The sequence below is a fragment of the Amblyomma mixtum genome, chromosome 10 (assembly GCF_055824585.1).
Source record: "Amblyomma mixtum isolate Tamu chromosome 10, ASM5582458v1, whole genome shotgun sequence".
In the NCBI taxonomy this organism is placed as follows: domain Eukaryota; kingdom Metazoa; phylum Arthropoda; class Arachnida; order Ixodida; family Ixodidae; genus Amblyomma; species Amblyomma mixtum.
The window spans coordinates 13,534,662-13,559,306 of record NC_143021.1 but is presented as its reverse complement, the minus strand read 5'-3'; the positions used below and the strand labels follow the sequence as shown (position 1 = coordinate 13,559,306).

Genomic DNA, 24,645 nt, shown 5'->3' with positions numbered 1-24,645 from the left:
AGTAAAGCCCGACGCAGAGACTATTAAAGGAGCGGTTAAACAGAACATCAGTACACTGTTTTTGCCTGCTGGTTGCGTAGTGTTAGTTATAGTGATGCTGTTAGTATCGATCGTACCACGTAGGTTCCGGTTTTTAATATTTTAATTATCTCGCAAAACCAACTTCAAGGCACTAAAGGTGTCGCCAGTGGCGGTTTCTTGCAGGGTATATGACATATCGGGCGGCAGCTTGATGACTGGACAAAAAGTAAATATACTGAAAATTGTGTTAACGTTTTCTCACGGTTTTCCGTTTTATATAAGATCAACAAAACCAACAGGTTTACATTACAGAAGAGCACTACAGAGCAAGTAAAACAAAAAGTTCGAGACCATCGCCGTATCTCGCATTGGATTAATGCGAAACCAATGATGCCTCCTCATTTCAAGTTGCTTTGTTGTTTTTCCTTAATTAATTCCTTAATTTTTTTCATTACCCGCTTCATTCACAATTAATTCATTTTGATTCACCTTAAGTCACAAGTAATTCGGAAATAATTCACACTTAAAAAAACTATAATTCATGCCTGATTCACCATTATGTACCATTAATTGACATTCAAACTCAATTTTTAACCTTACTAATAATTCATTCACCTTTATACACAGTTAATGCACCTTAATTCACTCTTGCCACATTCTATAATCATTAATTATTTATTGAATTAAGATTAACTGCGCATTATTTTTTGTTCCATCTCAGTATTCCATCTGGACTATCAAATTTGGCAGTACGCATTGGCTCCGCCAACATATCCGCTCACGTGGTCCCCCACTTCCAGCATCTTAAAATTTGGCGCCACTTTTGCCCTGGCCCCGCCCATTTTTGAATATTTTGATCTAATTAATTAACTATTCATCCAATTTCAATTCTTTTGCGCAGCATCCTCACATCATCCTATTTCGATTACAAGCACTCGTTTGACGCTACCTCTTCCGAGTTGCCCACAACTGCTGCCGAAACATTTTGCGGACACGACGCCGCCGACATAGCCTAGTAATGCTTTCGCATTAAAAAAAAAAAACTCCACCGTGTCCATTGTGTTGCACCGAACAACTGCATCCCTCTGTACAGATCCATGACAGAGCTAATAGCACTTATCCCTAATCTCTATATATCTGAAAGTGAAATTGCATGCCGATGAACTTGCCCAATCCAAAGCCAGCAAAATTGAAGGGGTGCGAGTAATTTATTCCTGGCTCCACTGAAAAATGACGGAGCCGAAGCGCCACACGTCTGGCAGACGCGAGACGCTGCAGCAGTACGCGTTATGCTAGAGGTACAGTCGCGATCAAAAATACGCGGACCACGGCTCCGGCGCAAGGAGCGGCTGCGGGGCCGCACCGCGGCGCTGCTATCTCCGTCAGGCGCTCGCCGCGAGGGTGCGCAGAGTGACGACAAAGCTTCGCCCTCACTCTCTGCTGGGCACGCCTCACGGCTGATAAATTTCAAGTGCGGCGTTCAGCCGTTTCAGGGCTGAGAATTTCTGAGCTCAGTACAAAAGAGGGCTCTGCAATTCGCGCTGCGTGTGACTTTCGGCGCCGTGCCAGCGCTTGCTCGAAGCCTCGAATATCTCGTTTTCCCCATGTGCCGACCAGCCACGGCGCGTGCTGCTGCGAAGCGTCTGAGTTCAGTTCGCATTCTATATTTACGCGCGTCTCGCGTCCGTGTAGGCGGCGCTCCAGTGCCCGCCGCTTGGGCGGTGGGCACGCGTGGGTTCAGGCTCTCAAGTGAGCGAGTGAATAAACGTCTTTGGACAAAGGGTGATGAGTGCTTAGAGACGTGAGAGTGGTCCTCCGTCAAGGACCCCTGCGGCCTTCAGTTGCTGCTGCAATTAGACAGCGCGTTATAGCCTACAACATTTCTCTCACGGCGGCAAAATGTTTACTGGGTCGATGAGTTTAGGAGGCTTACAGATACAAGGCGGGTGGAGCTGGCACAAGACCAGGTAGTTGGAGAGTTATGGAAGGGACATTTGTTGTACAGTGGGCATAGTCAGGCTGACTATGAAGATGGTTTCCGGCACGAATCACCGTCGTTTGTTGCGGGGGTTGCTGAGAAAGCACCAACACCATTTAATGTTAATTTACCAACAGTTTTCGCAATCAGTTTCCTGCACGTGATCCCGCATAAAATACACATTCAAATTAGTACGCAGTATTGTGTGGCTAGTACTTATTAAAAGCTAGAAGCTAAGAGCTCATTCCTCTAAAATCGTGTATTCAAAGTAACAAAAATCAAAGCACACTTCGGCTGCAATAGAATGCACTAATAGACTACCAGGAACAAAGCACGGCTTCACCGAGTTCACAGACGGGTGTCTTGACGCGAAAATAACATGTTCTGGCCTATTTCTTGACCGCCCTAATGCCCATGCACCGTGCACCAAGGCTAATCCTTCAAGGGCGCACAGTACATACGAGAGCGAAGCATCGAGGCGGCAACGGGGAACCGCGCACACTCCCCTTCAATACAGCCACGTGGCAAGTGAGTAAAAGTGGAGACGCACTCCTACGCACTTCAGCCGCGAAAAAGCTGAATGGCGCACTTGAAGTTCATCAGTCGTGTGAGGCGCCCAAAAGGGAGTAAGGGCGAAGTTTTATCGGCCGCCGATGCACCCTCGCAGCAAGAGCACGACGGAGATAGCAGCGCCGCGATGCGGCCCGACAGCTGCTCCTTGCGCCAGAGCCGTGGGTCGTATTTATGACCAATACTGTACCTAGTAACTCGCGCAGGTCATCGCCCCGTTTGGAAACCTCGCGCTCGAGTTCGGATAAACCAAGGAAGGTCATTGATCAATGTTCTCCTCTGTGCCCTCGACGTGACGGTGAAGCATCGCTGGGCCAGCTGTGCGTCCACGTGGTTACTGTAGCCATGGGAATGATGGTGCCAGCCTTGGCAAGAACGAGCTGCTGCGACCAAGCAATTAAGGTGTATAAACTTTCGCGACGTGCTCGTATAGGCTGTTTTGATTGATGCCACCCAGTGGCGGCATTGGAAAATTTAAATAGGAATGAGAAACACCGCGAAAATCGAGTTGACGGCACCATTTTTTGCTTCTATTTTGAAATTTGTTCACTGAATAAATCCCGCTCCTACGCGCCGATTCCTGTAATTTTCTTCGGCCAGCATGTGTGTGACAAAATAATCACCTGAAGTATGGCGGCCATTCTTTCAAGCAGTGTTTCACAGCCCCTTTAAAGAACACCTAAGGTTACTGAGCAGGACGAAGAGGCAAACTTTATTAAAGAAAATGTCACAGGCGCGGGTTGGAGCGATGTTGGCCTGCCGGCGGTAGGATCCTCTTATAGGCCGGACGCCAGGTGGCCGACCAAGGATGTCATTTGGCGACCTCTTCGGCCCGCTCCGTGCCTAGGAGTTGTACATCCGGGTCCGAGCTGAGGAACGATTGGGTAGAGAGCGGCAGACACTGCGATGGCTTTTCTTGATTATACGACTACGGGTGTACGTGGGCACCAAAAGGCAGACACTCACATCCTATACAAAGGTGACTGTGATGCAGTTTCAGAGGCAGTGATCAAGTTTCCTGCCTAAGAACGATTTGTTCTTTAATTAAATTAGCTGTTTTATGGTCAGACTGAAGGTTTCGAGTCTTTAATCGGAAACGTTTATGTGACACCCAGCCTTTAGGCATTTGAAAATCTATGAAAATTACATCTGTGCCATTGGACATAAATGAGGAATAGTGGAGGTCTGTAACAACTTAGAAAATATGAGTTTGCCAGGATTTTTTATTTTGCAGCCATGCTGATTATTCTTATTCACATGATTCATGACATAGGCAAAAAAGATGTGCTCGAATAATTTGCAGGGAATGGAGGTCAGAGATATTGACCAGTATTTTTAGTAATCTGTATTGTTGCATGATGTATTGCTTGGAATGATTCCTGTTTCAAGCTATTGCCGAAATGATAATGCCACACAAATAAATGAGTGATTACAGGTCAATTTTTAATGTTTATCGCTACTAATGTTAGGGCATGGGCGTGTGCTCACCGGCAATCTATCGATTGCTGGGGATACACCGCTTGCTGTTATTGTGATAGTAGTGAAATGGGGCACTATGACACGTGAAGGAACTGTCAGAAATAAATCAAGGGCGGTTTCATCTTAAAGTGCGCTGTAAGAGTGTAAAAAACTCTTTCGCTTATTCTTGCATCCGCTCAGGCCAACTAAAGACATGTCATGAGAACATAGCAGACAGTGTGCAGGTACAGGTTTGCCTGCTGATAAAGGCGGGTTTTTCAGAGTTTGTCATGTCGGCCACAACGCAAAACCTTTTGCGCACATGGTAATGGAGGGGCTGCAGAATCGTAAAGAAAAGAAATAAGGCACATATCAAATTGGCTGTAATTCCATATGTTCACAAACTAGCCCGCAATTTGGAAAACATGGCAGGGCGTTTTGATGTTGGCGTCGTTTTTTCAGCGCCGTATAAGTTGAGTGGGTTGTGCCGTGTGATCAGGGACCGACATGAGAGGAGGACAACATTTAGCCCCTTTCAATGCCAGGGGTCGTACAGGTTAAGGATGGTGGACTCCGTGTTTCCCCGAAGTGTACCAGTTTGCACTCTCAAGCAACGAAGTATGCACAGTGTAAGGGATCGGTAGTGTACGCGGGGTCATTGGAACGCGGCTGGGGGCACTCAAAGCGGAGCGTCTCCTTTCTTGGAACGCGGCCGCTCGCGAACGCGCCCGGAAGTACGGGTGTCCACCCGCCCCGCGGAACCGGTTCGCGCACGTTCTGGCACGAATGTGTATTTGTGTTTGTTTTTATTGTTATTTTGTGGTGGAGAGAACGTTCTACTCCGCACATGCTGGCACGACCGTGCGTTTGTTTTTCTGGAAAGGGTGTTACCCTACGGTAGTTGGAGGGCTGACCATGCTCTCGATTAGCCAATGATATGAAGAATGTAGAATGATTGGGTGCTACGGAATGTGGGCCGGGCCTTTAGGGCTTTAAAACTGGGCCCCGGAGCCGGAAGCGGGGTTCTGCGCTAAGGTGAGATGCTACGCATCTTCGGCTATGCCGAGGAGGGGCCTCCCCTAGTATTAGCCAGATCCACCTTTTGGTTGTTTGTCTTGTTGCCGTTGTATCTAACTTGTATATTCTGTGTATATTTCTATATAAATCTTCAGTTATTGCCTTTTTCATCCCTGCGTGTGAACTCATCGAGAGACCGTTTCTGACGGGGCACCCCTGGTGCAGAGATCAAGCTTCAGTCTTCCAGTTGGAACAAACCGTCTCTGGCGGGGCACCTCTGGTGCGAGGAAGATAAAGAACCTGTGAAACTTTACTGGCGCAGTCGACAGGATCCTGCGGCCATCGGAAGACGGCGCAGGATGAAGGCTGAAGGCAGGGTAGAAAGGCGACGGTCAGGCAACAGCAGCGTTCGAAAAAGGACCTGCAGAGAGACGGCGGCAAAGAAGCAAGGACCACGGCAGTAGTCCAGCGACACGAGACTGCATCCGGTCCAGAAGAGCAGCGCGTCGATAACTTGACAGTCACCGGCGGCTGACCAGCGGCGTGCGACAGCTCATCGCAGCGTCCGGGAAAAGTGGCGGTGGACTCCGACGCCAAGGAGCTGGCAATGCGGATCGACGCATCGAAACCATGAGTTTCCTTGCTCGCATTGTTCACGTCCCTGTGTTCGAGCCGGTAGGACAGTTGAGGGGTACAGACGGCGGTATGGAGTGTTATCCATGCCGGCCCTCACTCGATGTGAGATACCAGGTTGAGTTAGCGAAGGCGCGCTTAGCTTATTATCAGGCTGAGCTTGCAAAAGTGAATGGAGGAAAGGCGCCGCTATGCGAGGAAAAACCTCCGGATTTGCAGGCGTTAGAAGCAAGGCGCCAGCAGCTAGAGCTCGAGCTGGCTAAGCTCAAAGAGTCTCGGAGAGCTAGTCAACTAGCCAGGGAGAACTGCTCCGAGTCCCGAGCAGAGAGGCCGCCTGTGCTGGAAGACAAAGGATTATGCTTGTCATGCACAGGTCAGGGAAACAATAGTGAGGACGCTGAAAGCAATCAGCCGTTATGCGGGAACTCATCTTTGTTAGGAAAGGCCGCAAAAGGTTCAGGAAGTGAGAACAGGATTCCTGAAAGACGCGGAAATATAACAGCTTTTCCGCCACCGCGGGCGGCTAGCAAAGAACAGGAGCAGCCCAATTCTGATGATCTAGGGCCAATCGAGACCAAATTGTCCGAAACCAAGCAGGACAGCGATCTAATTCCTGCAGGCTCTATGACTAAGATTGTGACCTCCGACACGGAGCTAGGAACAGGTGAAAATCTGGCGTTGCTGCAAACACACACTGTGTCGGCCATAGGGTATGAAGTGCCCCGTAGCGTTGCTGGTGGCCAGAGCCCTTCATCCGAGGCAGAGAGCGGAGGTGGGCCTGCTGGGCCGATCGGGCAGAGCGCCGCGCAGTTGAACGCACCCGGTGTGTGTCTGGCCAGGTTATTTGAGGACCCGGAAATGAGTGGCGTCTTGCCGCAAGGCAAGCTCGGGTCAAGTGACTGCGAGGGAGCTCATGGAGCCTCGGAGTTAGACGATGCCACGAAGCCGGCAAATGCCTATCAAGCAGGGAACGGCAACGTCAGTGTTTACCTCAGCAGGAAAGGGGCAAATGGCTCCAAGCGAGGTAGAGTAACAGGAGGCAGGTGCGTGGCTTTCACGGTGGAAGTCGGCGCGGGGAACAGTACGTCCCGTGCTGCAGTACGCCAAATCACGTGTGGCAAAAGTGGTCCCACTGATATGATTAGGCTGGACAGGGGCTATGTTCCTCACGCAGTACGCGTTTCGAACCGGCGCGCCGGAGAAAGCTTTCCCTCAAGTGTGTCGCGTGCTGAAGTATTTGGACTTATCGAGTACCAATACGTTTTCGATCCTGGAGGGCAGCAATTTTTGAATTATTGCCCCGCTGTGGCACCGGCCTAATGAGCGTAGTAGCCATTGGGCGTTGATCGTATCGATTGAGACGCGTGGTGGCTCGAAACGCACACAGGGACGCTCGGTGCGACTAAGGAGGCTCACGTGGCCACTTACAGACGTCGTGCGAGTGCTACTGAACGCTCAAGTTGCGAGTGTGTGTGTGTGTGTGTGTGTGTGTGTGTGTGTGTGTGTGTGTGTGTGTGCTCGTTCGCGAGCAGGACGAGGGTGTCTACTTGGAGGTGGTGAACTGGGTGCAACGCACCAACTTGGACGCTGTGTTACGGCGCACGGCAGGCATGCCACTGTGTGTATTTAAGTGTGCATTTTGCGTAATGTTGTGTTGGTGCCCGTGTGCATTTTTTGTTTTTGGTTTTGTTGGTGCAACTGGTCGCAGCGCGACAGCTTGGACTTCGGACAATGCGCTGGATTTAAATGTGTGAAACGCGCGTTTGAATGTATACGTTTTGTTTATGTTATGTCACCCGAAGGGTGGTTTCGTGTCAGACACCGATCCCTTTTGTTTGTAATTCTAAAAGTGGCATTTGAGCCCTTTGTAGAATCTTGGGAAGGGCGTGTAAGGGATCGGTAGTGTACGCGGGGTCATTGGAACGCGGCTGGGGGCACTCAAAGCGGAGCGTCTCCTTTCTTGGAACGCGGCCGCTCGCGAACGCGCCGGGAAGTACGGGTGTCCACCCGCCCCGTGGAACCGATTCGCGCACGTTCTGGCACGAATGTGTATTTGTGTTTGTTTTTATTGTTATTTTGTGGTGGAGAGAACGTTCTACTCCGCACATGCTGGCACGACCGTGCGTTTGTTTTTCTGGAAAGGGTGTTACCCTACTTTAGTTGGAGGGCTGACCATGCTCTCGATTAGCCAATGATATGAAGAATGTAGAATGATTGGGTGCTACGGAATGTGGGCCGGGCCTTTAGGGCTTTAAAACTGGGCCCCGGAGCCGGAAGCGGGGTTCTGCGCTAAGGTGAGATGCTACGCATCTTCGGCTATGCCGAGTAGGGGCCTCCCCTAGTATTAGCCAGATCCACCTTTTGGTTGTTTGTCTTGCTGCCGTTGTATCTAACTTGTATATTCTGTGTATATTTGTATATAAATCTTCAGTTATTGTCTTTTTCATCCCTGCGTTTGAACTCATTGAGAGACCGTCTCTGACGGGGCACCCCTGGTGCAGAGATCAAGCTTCAGTCTTCCAGTTGGAACAAACCGTCTCTGGCGGGGCACCTCTGGTGCGAGGAAGATAAAGAACCTGTGAAATTTACTCACAGAGCAAACCGGAAGACGCATAAACATCCGTCTTCACGAACATCTCAGATCCCTCTCCAGCATTCACTACTCTCCTTTGAAAGAGCACTGCCGCGAATTTTGATCACATGAAAAAAAAAATAAGAAAGACTTGTCACCCTTTGGTTGCTAACACAAAGGTTTTATTTGGGCACAAAGATATTTACTTAATTTCTTTCTACAGTGAAAGTGAAGCAGGAGCTAGGGGCACAAATCCTGACACAGGCTCCTGCTCCAGGTAGCAGTTTCAGCAGAGAGCACAAAATACATCATGCTAGTAATACTAAAAATACATTGTGGATATATACAATATAAATGTATAGATAGGAACAAAATGTGCATTCCCTGTGGAAATCGCATGAAAAGTGGTCAAATTATTAACAAGATACGTTATATGAGTATTACTTACATACGTTCAAATGAATATAGTGGCAGTTAAAACAAAATATGTATATGTATATATACATGCAAACATTACACAACATGGCATCTCATATAACACAGAAAATATTAAATATACGTATATACATTGTTTATGAAAGTCATGGTGAATGCCAATATTAAGGAAAAGAAATGGGGTGGTTTAATTATGAACTATAATTTCACATTTTATTTAAATCTGGGATGTTGAAATTCGTTTGCCTGAAATATTATTTAAAAATTGCGGTATTTGAAAATTTAAGGTCTGTCGGCCGTAGCTGGTTCTAGTCGCTGATTATCTTGAAGATCATAACATCATATTTTAATATCAGCAAGGTTTTCGCAAGGGATTTTCTTGCGACACTCAGCTCGCCGGATTTACTAACGACTTATTTACTTCTTTAGATGCCGGAATTCAAGTCGATGCTTTGTTTTTAGATTTTTCAAAGGCATTTGATCGGGTTCCCCACCATAGACTACTTCTCAAGCTATCGTGCCTTAATATTCACCCTCAGGTACTAGCATGGATTAAAGACTTCCTTTCATCTCGCGCTCACTTCACTTATGTTAATGGTTCTAACTTCTAACTCTACAATGGTCCAAGTCACATCTGGTGTGCCTCAGGGGAGTGTGCTTGGTCCCCTGCTCTTTCTAATATTTATTAATGACTTGCCAAATTGCATTTCTTCACAAATTAGACTGTTTGCTGACGACTGTGTTGTGTATCGAACCATTACAAATGACTGTGACCGACAATCCTTACAAACTGACCTCGATTCTATTAACACTTGGTGTCAGTTGTGGCTTATGACCCTAAATCCCTCTAAGACAAAGCTCGTCTCTTATACTAGAAATCCTCATCGCATACCAACCGCATACTCTCTTAATGACATAACAGTTGAGACAACTTCCACTTACAAGTATCTAGGAGTTCACCTTCAATCAGACTTAACCTGGAACTATCATGTTAACTTCATTCTAGCAGCTGCTAACCGTTCTCTTGGCCTTTTAAAACGTAACCTTCGACATGCTCCGGTGCATGTGCGTAAACTTTCTTATATTACATTAATTCGACCTAAATTGAGTACGCTTCCGCCATATGGGACCCAGATCAAGCCTACATCAAAGATAATATAGAATCGCTGCAAAACCGTGCTGCTCGTTTCATTTATTCTGACTACTCACTTTTTGCTAGCGTCACGGCTTTAAAAGCCCGTGCTGGACTTGACAGCCTTTCCCACCGTCGTAAACTGGCTCACTTAACTCTTTTTCACAAAATTTACCATCATCCGTTGCTTCACGACGATTTCTTTCACTTACCCTCAGCGGTGTTTCCACGGCGAGACCATCCTTTCAAAATCAAACGCATCACATGTCACACTTCAAGTTTTGCTAAATCATTCATACCCAAAACCATTATTTATTGGAACCGAATGCCTTACACAATCGCAACTGAAACGAATGCGACATCATTTCATGAAGTTTTAAAAAATCAAAGCGATCTGTAGTTTTCTTCTAGTTCTCTTCTGCTCACCGCAATGTGTTCGAGTTTTGCTTTTCGTTTTGTTCATTCCGTTGTTTTTATCTTTGTGTTTTCTTTTCTTGTTTTTTTTTCATTTTGCTTATTTTGCGTCTTGTTCTGCCACATTTTGATTCTTGCTGACTACTAGTTATTGCTCTTTCCTTGCTTTTTTTTGCCCTGTCACTCATGTTAATGTTCCTTCTATGTATTCAAGTTGAAATTTTTAGCAACTCCTATGTAATACCCTCATGAAGAGGGCCTTTAGGGGTATCTTGAAATAAAAATAATTAAAAATAAATATTCTTCTATGCTTTTTACGAAGGGAGTACTTTCGCATAGTCTGACCTGAACTGGTGCATTATAGTTTCCTGTTGTTTACGTGTTGCGATAATTTGCGGTAGGATATCTGTTAAAACTTTAATCTGGGCGAGTTCGTTCATAGCTTGTAAGGAGTGTGTACTTGCGCGAAAGACGAGACGAAAACGAGGAAACAGAAACGGTTTCTGCATGTCGTTTGTGTCTCCTTGTTTTCGTCCCGTCTTTCGCGCAAGTACGCACCCCTTTCACGGATATCTGAGTGGCTAGAAGCATTGTGTGTTTGATAACTAGCTTTTCATTAAAGATCGCGTAGCTTACCGTGATAGTTCTCAAATATTATTAATGCTTTTTTGTAATACTAACAACAGGTTATAATTATTAGCAGTAGTTATTCCCCATACTAGTGCGCAGTATGATAGTTTAGAAAGGAGAAGTGTGTTGTGCAATGTTTTTTTTCAACCATAGAAGAGTAAGTTAATAATTCTATTCATGCGTCCAATAGTTTTACCTAATTAAACAGCTAGTTTAGGGACATGTGTATTCCATGACATGTCATTTAGAAATGAAACGCCAAAACTTTTTGCTCTTTTGCCTCTTGTAATAATTTGCAGCAGAACATGATTGTAATATCACCCAGAGTGGCTTGTTTATTGGCCTAAATATAACGTACTTTGTTTTGTTAACGTTTAGTTGTATCTTATTTATGTGCAGCCAATCAGATAGATGCCTTAGGTAATCGCTAGTCTGGTAATGATGTATTTGAGAAGAATATGTTTGTATCGTCTGTATACATAATGATTTGGGGTGTCGGAGGTATGAAGGGAAGACCCTTAATATATAGGTTGAATAATAAAGGTCCCAATATTGATCCCTGTGGAACACTGTTTAAAATTTTTAATCTTGACGACGACTGATTGTGAGAAGATACATACTGATATTGATTAGTCAGGTAATTCTTTAAGGGTATGTGGACGTTTCCACGTATTCCATAGCCGTAAAGCTTAGAGAGAAGGACGTCATGAATAACGGAGTCAAAAGCTTTCCTCAGATCCAAAAAAAGAACTATTGTATGCTTTTCAATATTTTGTAATATTCATGTTTGATATTCAGTAGTGCATGCTCAGACGACTTGTTTTTTGAAATACATAGTGAGCAGCACTCACTATATTATATTTATCAACAAAACTTGTTGAAGTGTGTGTGAAAAAGACAACTTCAATGTGTAAGCCAGCCTTCTGTTATGCTAGTCGACAAGGAGGCCTGCTTCCTTGATAATTCCTAATCTTGCCTTTAAGTCCAAGAGAGGGGGCGGGATTCTGTTCGGTATGGTATAGTGCTGTGTTAGTGCTTTTTCCCTCTGCAATGCGCCAGCGCAAGTTCTCTCGACTGGTTTTGACATGGCTGCTTTGTATAAAATGTGTTGCGTTTTTTTATACTAAAAAATTATCTGCGACTCAGCCGCTTGTCTCTGTCCACTTTCTGTACGTCTTGCGTCTCTTTTGCACTGCAGCTTCCAAATTTAACCGTTACCAACTTGTCCAACTGTCCATCCTTCTTTAAATGCATGTGTACACTAATATACGCTGCTAAAGAAAATTTGTACCAGCAAGGACATTTACTGCTTTTCAAGAAAAAAAAACTATAAATTTGAATTCACACGTACACTATCAATACACTACCATGGAATATAACTCGAAGATGCAGCAATAACCTAAAAAAGGTGCTGGCGGTCGTCGCTGTCGTCTGGTGGGCGTGAATCCACACTCGACCGCTTGGAATGCATTGAGAAACGTCCCCTGTTCTGAAACCCTATGTCTTACCATGCTTTGAAATTATCGTATTACAGGGGACGGAAGCCGTCTTCGGAACATCCTTCCTTTTTTTAGGATACATCAAGTGGCACAAAATGTTGTGCTTTTTTTTTCATTTCAGGTACGATAGGGGAAACAGAGAGCGAGGCATCACTATTTCAATCCTGGAATCAAGTCTCATCAAGAGGTACGACAACTTTAGGCACATTCATTTCAAAGCCGCTATGGACGTTGATAATACCGCGAATCAGATAAGAAAATTTCAGAGCGAAACATTACACGATTTTATGAGCCCACTTTCAAGGTCTTCGACATCAGTTTTAGTATTGAGCCAGCAGCTGAATGTTATAAGATACCGTTATGAATTTTCTAGTGGCAAATATGCATTCTCACGATGCATGACGAAATGTTGCTTTGAAAATTTGTCCTCAGTTCGAGCCCAATAGTTTAGACTCCCATAAAAAAAAAGGAATGGTGTATATTTTTTTCAATAAGTAGCTACCAACTTCAATCATCCGGAGTAGCGATCTGCGGATGGTGATGTAATCTCACAATATGCAAAAATAAATCGGGCTTACAAACAATTTCCTGTTGATGAAGTGTGCTGGTACAGACGTTCTGGGTATGTAATACCTTTTTAAACTAGGTATTATTTTTGGATACTATTTTGGCCTCTTGGCAATGATCCCTTCGGCATGAACTAAAACTCACGTATTTCATAGATTTCAATGCATGTGGCGCACAACTATAGACGTATACTTCCTGGGGAGTGGACATCAGTACCACTTCACGAAAGACTGTAGACCGGTCTTTGTATTATTCCCTGATTCCAGATAACCGCAGTCCTTATAAAAACAGATATTTCTTGGCAGTGTACAATGCTTTGCGCTTAGACTTTGGTATTTCTATAGGCTGTTTCCTAGTGCAAGCTGGGATCATAAGGGTTGACCCTTGAAGGAATGCACATGCAACTAGACTTCTAAATAGAGATCATTATTGTCGGCTGGTTAAAAATGTGTGGTCGTATTGCAGGCGTTCATGCAGTGAATAATCAGCTACGCTTTCTCCGATTGCCTGAGACACAAAAAACTAACAACGACGACTGTGTTGTCTAATATTATATGGTCGTGCTGAATATTCAATTCTCCCAATTGCCGTGCATTCTCTAACACGCCACTGCAGCTGCAATTTTCGGAAGCCTCATTTCTGTTATTTTACTGCCGACTAGTGGGCGACTTTTAAAATTTTCATGGGTGCGGCTTGACCTCTAACTTAGCAACCGGCGAAGCCAACTTCTTGAAACCACTAAAGGGCAGCAATAGCAACCTTACATATGTGCTTTTCACAGGCATTTTGCTAAATCTTGGCTGTCCAATGGTTTCATCTCGCGACCCAGTATTCGTGCCCGCACAGCGTGAATACACGACGTGACCCACCGATGCCCCACGATTCAGTCAACATGCAAACAATGAATTTGCGTCTCCTTACTGTGCCTTCCTTGTCGGAGTTTCATGCACGCAGCGTTGTTTTAGGCATTGTGGTTGCATGGCTTCTGAGGATGCCTACTAGTTCAGGCGATAACTAGTAAAACGGTGGCCTGGTGGTTTGAGCGCACGCCTAATATTTGGAAGGTGCATGGTCCGATTCCGGTGGGTGCCAACCTCTTTACCACAGGTCCATGCTCTCTCCTTGATATGTACTGGGGCTCGTCCGAGTTGAATGCATGCGACATGGGTCATAGGCCACCGCATTGTACATAGGAAAACATCCAGTGAAATGCCGCTTTCTGGCGAACGAAGCCGTTGCAGCATTAAAATGCATAGTTTCACGATCATGAAGGAGATTAGTATTAAACGTATACAGTTACTGCGAACACAAGTCTCAAGTACATGATTAAAACCTTACAAAGAAATTTTAGTCCATCTACATGAATCAAAAAGCTCTGACGGGAAGCACTACATAAATAGACATGGGACAATAATAAGCTTAGAAGTGCCGTAATGAACATGTTGAGGACACCTAGATATTAGGTAGTATGTAGATCGAAAGCTTTATCCCAAGTTATAGTGTCATTTAAAATACCTACACTCTATAAACACTGCCACTGCATCTGTTTCTCTGCGGAGCTTTTGGAAAATGATTATTGGTTTATTGGTTTATTAGGGTTTAACGTCCTAAAGCAACTCAGGCTATGAGGGACGCCGAAGTGAAGGGCTCCGGAAATTTCGACCACCTCGGGATTTTTAACGTGCATTGACATCGCACAGTAGACGGGCCTCTAGAATTTCGCCTCCATTGAAATTCAGCCGCTGCGGCCAAGATCGAATCGGGCCGAATATTATTATTATTATTATTATTATTATTATTATTATTATTATTATTATTATTATTATTATTATTATTATTATTATTATTATTATTATTATTATTATTATTATTATTATTATTATTATTATTATCATGCTCCGGAATTGCACCCAGTACCTTCAATACAATGGGCCCAGCCAAAAGGGACATGTGGGTGTGTAAAACATGCAGAGCAGCAAAAAAACGCGCTGGTGGTTCCGCCTCTCTGGTGGATGCTTCCGATGCTGATGAAGGTGCAGGCATGGATTCAGCTCTGTTTTTGGAACTGCTCGAGATAAAGAAAAGTCTAGAATGTCTACCGGAGCTTAACAAAAAGGTTGACTCATTGCTCCTCTTGAAAGCCGAAGTTGTCAGCTTAACCCAGTCAGTTCATGAACTGGAGGACGCGGTGACTTTCGTAGCAAAACAATATGATTCCATTCTTGACGAAATGAAGACCGCCAAGGAACAAGCCACGTCTAGAGATGCTGAGATAACCGCCCTCCGAGCAACAGTTCAGGCACAAGCCGAACAGCTAGAGCGGCTACAGGTTGACCATAATGAGAGCGAGCAATACAGCCGCAACATGAACTTAGAAATCCATGGTCTGCCGGAAAAAGAGAACGAAAATCTGAAGGAAATGCTAAGTGATATCGCTGAAAAACTAAACCTTCAGAAATTTTCCCTGTCGGAGGTTGAGGCGATTCATCGTCTTCCGGGAAAACGTGACTCCATTCCGAGGGTCCTTGTGCGCTTCACTTCTATTGCTGCCAGAAACAATCTGTTCGATGCCCGTGGAAAGCTTCTACAACTTTCCGAAGCTGGTTCGCTTGAAAAGATATATTTGAACGAAAACCTGACAAGAATAAACCGTGACTTATTCTGGCGTGCTAGGACGAGAGCAAAGCAAATGGAGTACAAGTTTGCTTGGGTGAAGCGTGGCAAAATTTTTGTGAGAAAGAATGAAGGATCGTCCCTTCTTCGAATTATCAGACAAGCAGACTTGGATAACATTGTGTAGCTATCATGGCTGACACGTGCCACCAGCTTCCACGCTTTCAGTCGTTCAAGGACACTTTTGGTGTGAGCGTTGACAATGATTTCACTGTTGTAAATACCAATATCAGGAGCCTTCGCAAATACTGGGAAGAATTCAAGCTTGTCGCTACGTCAGGAATAGGTTTCATCGATGTATTCGTGCTGACAGAAACCAATACTTCAGATGCTTGTTTGCGCACATTTTCAGTACCAGGCTATCAGAGTCGTTTTGTGACAAGGCCTCATCGCCGAGGCGGTGGAATCGCTATCTTCGTAAGTGATAAATTTGATGTTTCATCACTGGACGTGAACTTCGCGCATGCGGAATGTTTAGCGCTGAAGATAACTTGCGGTGCCCGGTGTGTAAATTTGTTAGCTTTATATCGGCCGCCGTGCTCTAGTATCACCCGATTTTTGTTAGAGCTCGAGGAAATATTGAAGCTCTGGAATTCCGTGGAAGAGATACGTTTGGTGGGCGACTTAAACATAAACACATTGCGCCCTGCAATGGGCACCGTTTCCGATTACTTGTCTCTCCTGTCCTCATGTGGTTTAAGAAATACGATAACAGTTCCCACTCGTGACGAAATGGTTAACGGTCGTCTAACTAGTTCATGTATTGACCACATTGTCTTCCGTGCTCCTAACTATTCCTTTGCCTCCTGTGTTATTTCACAGCGCTTCGCGGATCACTATCTGGTTGCTTGTCGTTCGTCTCCTTCTTTTCCTTTATCAAATGCTTCACGAAGCGCTGTTCCAAAAAACCTCATTTATATCACTATAGATGACCACAAAGTCTTAGATAGCTTGATCAGCAGTTTTAATTGGTTAGCCATAACTGAGGCTAATTCGCCAGAGAAGGTCTATAGTATCTTCTGCGACCGAATAAGAAAATTTGAGGGCAATTCTAAACGTGTCGTAATAAAAAAGCGCCGAAGAGATTATAACTGGTTGACCGCTGACGTAATGCGTGCCATTTCATACAGAGACACACTTTGGAGACGATGCAAACGTGTACCAAAAAATCAAGCCTTACGACTGGAATATAAAGCCGCAAGAAACAGGGTGGTCGCTCTACTAAGGTCCACGAAGCGCCAGTACTTTTTTCAAAAATTTCGCCAGTCGTCAAGGAATGCTGCTAAAACGTGGTCACTGATAAACCATCTTCGTGGCAAAAATTCCGCAAATACCTCCCCGCTTTCTTTCTTTCCGGGAGATTGCATCGAAGTCGCTGATAGCTTTAATCGTTTTTTTGCGCTGTCCTCAGAGAAAGCATCTTCCAGTCGGGCATACCAATGCACGTTGAAAGAATCAAACTCTGCGTCCGCTTTTCTAGCCAGCATTACGAAACAAGACCTACATGATATAATCTTTAGCTTCAAGCGAAATAAACCTCCTGGTATTGACGGCTTGTCAGCAGATTTGCTCCAAAGGAATTTCGAGGCATTGTCTGATGTCCTGATCTACATGCTGAACGGTTTTCTACACACTGCGTGTTTTCCAGATGAACTTAAAACTGCTGTAGTTAAGCCGTTGTTTAAAGGAGGACAGAAAGACGACATGAAAAACTATCGACCCATCTCGATCTTGCCTATACTTTCCCACATAATCGAAAAATTTCTTTTGAGATCCATGTCATCCTTTGTTGAAAAATTTTCTATTTTGTCAACCCGTCAGTTTGGTTTCATTCCCGGTCGTGGTACTGTAGCTCTTCTGGAAGAATTCTCAGATGAACTTTTCTCAGCTTTCGATCAAAATTTGTTCAGTGTTGCTTTATTTTTAGACATTTCAAAAGCTTTTGAAACAGTTTATCACGGCATTTTATTAGAAAAACTGCACTCCATGGGTTTCAGAGGTCCGTTTTACGATGTGCTCAAGCATTATCTTTCCGGTCGATCACAGGTTGTTGTGTTAGACGGGATGACAAATGTAAGTAGCAAACTTCCATTGCAGGCCGGAGTTCCGCAGGGCTCCATATTATCACCCCTTCTGTTCAATCTGTTTGTTAATGACTTATCCGAAGTAATTTCCAAAGGTCTAATATTTCAATACGCCGACGACACTGTTCTGCTTTCCAAACACTTTTCTTACAACACGGCCATTACTAATCTCCAGAATAACATACACAAAACAATAACTTGGTTCACTAATAACTGTTTGGAAGTTAACCCGGTAAAAACAAAACTCGTTTGCTTCAGATCCCCATTAAAACTACCAGCTATAGATGCGCCGGTTTTTCTACATATTCACAACTGTTTTCCCTGTCGGTGCGTGCCGCTCACCTATGTGAATTCGGTAAAATACTTGGGAGTCTTCTTCGACAGTGACATTCTTGGCACAGCCAGCTATCACACGTCTGCGATAAGCTAAGGAGCGCAGCCTGGTTGTTTTTCCATTTAAAATCAATTGTTCCTTTTCGCATAAAAAAAAATATTGCGCATGCTCTGGTGTGCAGCATTCTCCGATATGGAATTACTATTTTTACTTTTTGCTCAGCCAGATGGCAAAACAGAGTTGACACTTTATTGCGAAACATACTGACAAATATAGCATATAACGCCCCCTTTTCTGTATCCGATAACATTTTCACAGCCCTTGGTCTTCCATCCTTTCGAACGCTCTTTCTACAGACTGTAGTGGTACGGCATTTCTGGGATAGCAATTTCAAAGTGCATCATGTAGCTTCCCGAAGCCTACGTAGTACCATTCGTTTTAAGGTACCGCGCTCCTCAACAAGGTATGGAGAAGCCAGGCGCTGTGTTTATGTTCCCCAAATTTTTAATGATTTGCCAGAGGAGGTGCTTTCCGCAACATCAAAAAAAGCATTAAAAATCATGGTTCAGTCACTGTAACACGGTTATTATTTGTCTTAATTTTCATGATCAGGCACGAAGTGTTAAATTACTATTGTGTTAACCTTGGCTCTTGCAGTTTATTTTTATCTCTTGCTGATGTCACTTACCTGAACTGTTACACCTTGGTCACTACTCATTTCGTGTTATTGTTTTGATATGTTGTGTTAATTTTATGCTCATATTTCATGTTTGCATTGCACGTCCGCCTGCCGACTTTGCCGGGCCTAGTCCCTCAAGCCACTAGAGGCTTTGACAGGCCCGTTTCTTTATTCTGTATTTACTATGTGCAATAAAATATATTATTATTATTATTATTATTATTATTATTATGACCGCAAACGACATAATACAAAGCGAACAATGGCGGTATATCCGTATTCCAGTGCTGAATCGAAATATTTTGTGTTTTTAGAGAAAAGAGATATTGAAGCGGATGAACTGGAGTCCTCGAGCGAAGGTAAGAATGTGTCACGAAGACTGGAAAGCTTGCCTTCGCTTCTTTCTTTCAGTTGTCCCCATGTACAACTAGTAAATTCTTGCGTCTTTCAACGAGTACTTTATTGCGTTTTTGCTTTTATTAGAGGGTAAAACAACACGAGTGGCTGACCCCTTCTAACCAGCATAACAGTCTAACCGCGCTAAGGAGAGCGGATAGTATTCCCAGGCTGAAAATGAGAAAGAAATTCATAATCTGAGAGATGGGAACTTCTCTGTAAAATATTTATCTGTCCGTTAGGCTGGCAAATTATTCAACACTAGTGTCTCCACCGCACGCGACATCGTGACGCTGACTTCTAGGTCCCTGCGAAGAATAACCGGTTGGAAGTTTTTAAATCTGCAGATATAAGAACACTTCTAAGGTTGTTATCGTATGTAGTGAGTGGTATGTAACCTAGCTCTGGGCCTTTTATTGCTTTTTGGCTCCGCTATAACTGCATTGGTGGTGCATTACTACATACGTTATTGAGTTCGTTGTATAAGGCTTCCTTTATTTCGCGATCTCATTCCCAGAGATTGCGAGTTTGGCTGGTTGAGATGAGTGCTGTTAAAAAGTAATTCTGTATGTATGAGGGAGCTTTCGCTTTTCTCGATTTTTAAATTGAATAATATATCGACGCTTGAACTGGTGTTCTGCACCCCTCCTGATTAGGTCTTCGAACCGTATGAGTTGTATTGGTTAATGCGAATGAAGGTATCGGCGAAATTTCAGCAAGCAGTGCAAAACAATATTGGTCTATTCATTCTCAGAGGCACTTTTGCGCAGATGATCTTCTTGACTAGGTTTAGTTTTTTGAGATTTCCATAACTTTCTATGAATCAAATCCGATGAAAAAAGTGGGGTTTGAGCGAAGGAAATGGCTTAATAACTGTCTCATTTCTCGGTAGACACCTAAAACGCGCCATTGAAGGCTCGTAAGCCGCGTTTATATGAGGGCGACAGTAGCGGATCTAGCAGGGTCGATCCGGCTTAGTTTATATGTAGCGCATCTAGTCTGCAGCTGCAACAGTACTACACACTCTGCATGCCGCTGTGATAATGTGCGCGGTTGTCTTTATTATACGGGTACCGTTGTATTTCACGTAAAGCTGGTAGCCGGCAGGGGCGCCTTCGTTTACGTCGTCAGCAAGGAGGTTAACTGGAGTACTCTTAGACTTTTCTTCCTAACCTGAGGGCAAGATGTGTCAGCGCAAACCTTCCGCTCCGTCGCCCCATCTATCTTTTTGAAGCACGCCCATTGTCAGGTCCCTAGATCAGTCACGTGTTAGTAGCTTGCTCATCCTAAAGAACATCATTTTTCCAGGCAAATAAGTATCTTATACTGCTCATGAAGAACAGGATAATATTCCTCTTTTGGGCAGCAAGCTATCACGTTTTTCAACCTCGATGTCTCGAAGTATCAAGGTATCAAAGTTTTTCAATGAGAACTTAATAAGAAATAATATCGCAGTAAACATATTAGCTTCATGACATGTCATGACCTGAAACTGGAGCCAGCATGTGCTCTACAAAATCAGTATACCTTCCCGGCGAGTCTCAGAATCAAGTAACTCTGGTCGCGATGTGGGCTCAATCCAGTATCTGGTTGATTGGTTGGTTTATGGGGTTTAACGTCCCAAAGCGACTAAGGCTATGAGAGACGCCGTAGTGGAGGGCTCCGGAAATTTCGACCACCTGGGGCTCTTTAATGTGCACTGACATCGCACAGTACACGGGCCTCTAGTATTTCTCCTCCAAAGAAATTCAACCGCCGCGGTCGGGATCGAACCCGCGTCTTTCGGGTCAGCAGCCGAGCACCATAACCACTGAGCCACCGCGGCGGCAATCCAGTATCTGCTATTTCTTATATGTTACAATGGTTATGGAACCGTCGGTATTAAAAATGCCAGATAGTGATGCAGGAATAGCTTCTGTTCCTATATTTTGCTCTTGAGAGGATGAAATATCTGGCAGCATTGTTTTATGTATAACTTATAACACTAGCCCATCCACATTTTTCAAGGGAAAACTTTAATAGCCTCGCCGAGCCAAGGCCATCGACGCGGTCCATTTGACCTTCAAGTGGAGGAGTGGAGGGGTGTCAGCCGCGTGACGTAATGCGTGACTCGCCGCAACCTCGCCAGCTGTGTCCACGTGACTAACCACGTGACTCACCGTTCGCTTGAAAGGGAGGCAGCGCCGCTCTCGCGTGCATACACACTGCCGCCTCGCAGTTTCACGATATGAATGAAGCGAGTCGGCCGGAACCGTCCACGCAGTCGGGACGGTCTCATATACGACGGGCGGAGTGTGATCATCCGGCTTACATTGCCAATCATGCGAAATATTTAGCTACAGGTAGGGAAGGTAAACGTGCGAAGCTAGCGGCAGAGACCGACGTTGAACGGGAGCGCCGACTGGCTCAGCGGTGGTTGAAGGATGCCGAAGGGCGGCAGCGAAGAGCTTTCGAGGCTGCAGCCGCTGTTTCTGCCTCCGCAATGATTTCGGCGGCGGACGAAGACGTTGAGTCTAACCTGGCTGAGCAACACAGCATAATCACGCATAGCAAAGCTTTCGCTTGCATAACCGGGCTAAGCCGCAGCCACATTTTCGAAATCTATAGCACTCATATGTAACAGCGAACGTACAGTCTTTGTCAAAAGTTTATAGCCCGGGGGTTTGCTTCTAAGCCTCGCAGTGGGACTCCTGTAACATTCGTGGTAGTCCTACCCATTGGAGCATGCAGGAACAGAAATCTTCTTACTTTCAGCAAATTTGGAGCACTGGCGATGTATTACGAACCAGACAGTGTGCTTCAGAAGAAAACGCCTGGGCTCCAAACTTTTGAGAAAGACTGTTCATACCTGTAGCTGAAATGTTTGTTCTGTGCGTAAGGTGTTTTACACGTGTTACGCACCCCTATTTTAGTACTCCCAATACGGGAACCTTTAAAGTAAAGAATAGAAGGCCCCAATCGTGATGAAGAACCGTTCAATTTTACAGAACTCAGTCTCGATGCCTGCGAAAACAGAATAGATCCTGTACTCAAATGCAAAGGAAGTTATTCCCAAGCCCGGTACGGTTTCAACTCCTCCAGTGGAAAATGCGAAAAGTTTATGTCCTGTCCTGGCGGAAATGGAAACAGCTTTCTTACTCGAAAAGAATGCCTTCTCACCTGCAATAGTAAGTTTTCTATTTTTTTGTTTGGTGTGTGCCAAGAAGAAAGACAGTCGACACAGATGATCCGACAGACCGTCAGGCAAATTTTAAAGGAACCCTCCAATGTTCCACAATGCCGAATATTCACTCCCCTATTGCTAAAAAAATACTCTAAAGAAACAGTGCAGCTAAATCTCTACCACCTTTGTGCTTCTTGCAATGTCCACGCGGAGCATTAAATCAGTAGGGATGATTTAAGCGACAACCTATGCATCTATGCCGAGTGTAGAGCAAAAATGTTTTTGATACACTGGGCCCTTCGTTGAGCTCATATCTGGGAAAGAGCTTTATGGATAATAAACCACCTAATGTTTCGTGCATTTTTTATAAAATAACCCGGGATTCTCTCCTTCGCAATTTCTAAACAAAAATGAAATTTCAATCACGAAATAAAAATTACATGCATTTGAAGGGATAAAACTCAGATTTGCAAATATGCTAAAATCGACCTCAGTGGTATTACTTATTTATTTATCGTGAGGAATTATTTGCATGCTTTTTCCCAAACCTTACTGCTTAGGAACAGGGAATAAAAACGCTAATATTTCTTCCCGATTTTTTATTCCATTGCAAATTGATCTTTACGATTAATGCAAAATTATTTCAATGCAAAAAGTGTTGTGAAAGTGTCTAGGCTGTTAACACCTTAAGTAGGTTGGAGCCGCTGGTGGGAGCGCAGCTGCCACTAACCGTGATTCTTGTCATGAAATGAAGTGACTGCTCGTACATAGCGTGAGTATGATATCACACTCTGTACATGATTTTTTTTCTTCAGGTAGATCATCGTGCTTGAAGGAAACAGAACTGCATAGTTTTCGATTCTACACGTCCTATTTTTATGATGCCGATGAAGATGAATGCAAGAAAACCGAGACATTCCTACGAAAGACGACTTTTTGGCCCGTCACGAACAGATTTTACTCAAAGGAGCACTGCCAAGAGGAATGCATGCCTCGTCTTCGCTACTGAATTTTGTCACGCAGGAGATTATTTCTGCCTGCACGGTCTCGCTTAAGGAACAACTACACTAACTTTTGATGAAGTAAATGGCCAGACTTCTTGACTAGGGCAGCACAATTATTGAACTGTTTAAAAGAGCCAACAGGGATCAAAGTCTGCAATACGAGTTCTAGCCTACGTTATTAAAGTCCATATTTTCTATATTGGAAGGTAGAAAGCTTTGCAAACTGTTTAAATAAAAAGCGTGGGAAAATTTGTAGCTTTCTTTAGCTATTTACTAGTTGGTTTGCAAACTCTACCTTGGAAGTCACCTCTACGAAACATAACAGAAAACTTGCGTAAACGACAACAGTATAAAGCAGATTGTACTTCCCCATTTGAATAAAAGTAGAATGAAGTTTCGTACTGCTCACACTATTTTCTTCGGTTCGTGAAAGACCCACCAGATTAACCCTTTCTTTGTTCCAATGATGTAAAGGAAAATACTGAACATTTTCCCGTTCTGTCAGTGGCATATATCAGTGCTGTAGTAAAATAGAGTGCTACCGTAAAAAAACTATGTGTCGAGCACCTTTCAGTCTCTCGTCACTCATGGGTACTCACAGTCCATGGCGAGAAAGAGGCGAACGCATTCGTTTGCACAGCATTCGTTGCAGATCTGACCCTTGTCATCGCAACCATACTTCAGCGGCAGTGGGATGTAAACTCATCCAGTTAACAGTAATGTCCAGAGGTGGTTCAAGTAAATTTGCTTTCCACTACAGCACCTCTAGTAGCCACAGTGCTGCTTGAGGATGATAAACCTCCACAGAACATGGCACGTTCTCATTCATGTCCGCTGGGTAAGCATTTCATTCATGAGTAGTGTAATGCCATTGGTGCCACGCTGACACAGAATAGCGTAATAGTCTTAATGAATTCTCCATGACAATATCTACAGCACTTATCTAAACAATGCAAACATAACGAAGTATCCGGGCAGTTAATGTGTATGATGTATTGCAGCGATGTTTGCTTCCCCATCAGGAATCTGAATAACTTTTGTGCAGTTGAAGGCAGAATTAACAAGAATAGACAGAATAATGGGAAAGAACATTCATAGAAAACAAAAGTTCAAAGTACTTCATGAAGCATAATGCATGTCACAGAGTGAAGAAAGACAGCATACAAGGCTATGCATAGGACTGACAACTAAAGTTTTCGTTCAGCGACTTTTAGCATAAACTCATAGCTCTAGCAAAAATATAAAAGCACAAGTGACTGCTAAAACTAGCATGCATGATCAAGAGAAAAGCTGATATAGACAGATCTTATGATGGGTTCCACGTCTTTCAATAATTAAGAAGCCTAGCTGCAAAAGATAAAAAGTTAACGGTTATGTATTAGCTGA

The 24,645-nt window shown here is 44.2% G+C and overlaps 1 protein-coding gene across 1 annotated transcript in view; it reads left to right on the top strand.

Annotated features, from left to right (window-relative positions):
• LOC149325170 (uncharacterized) overlaps positions 1-23,680 on the top strand; it is a 49,121-nt gene extending 25,441 nt beyond the window's left edge. Inside the window, exons 4-8 of the mRNA XM_089563317.1 lie at positions 12,481-12,546; positions 15,952-16,016; positions 19,011-19,055; positions 22,080-22,259; positions 23,071-23,680. Coding sequence (XP_089419443.1) covers positions 12,481-12,546; positions 15,952-16,016; positions 19,011-19,055; positions 22,080-22,259; positions 23,071-23,264 — 550 coding nt within the window. The 3' untranslated portion in view covers positions 23,265-23,680. The remainder of the gene's footprint in view (positions 1-12,480; positions 12,547-15,951; positions 16,017-19,010; positions 19,056-22,079; positions 22,260-23,070) is intronic.
• Positions 23,681-24,645: the final 965 nt, after the last annotated feature.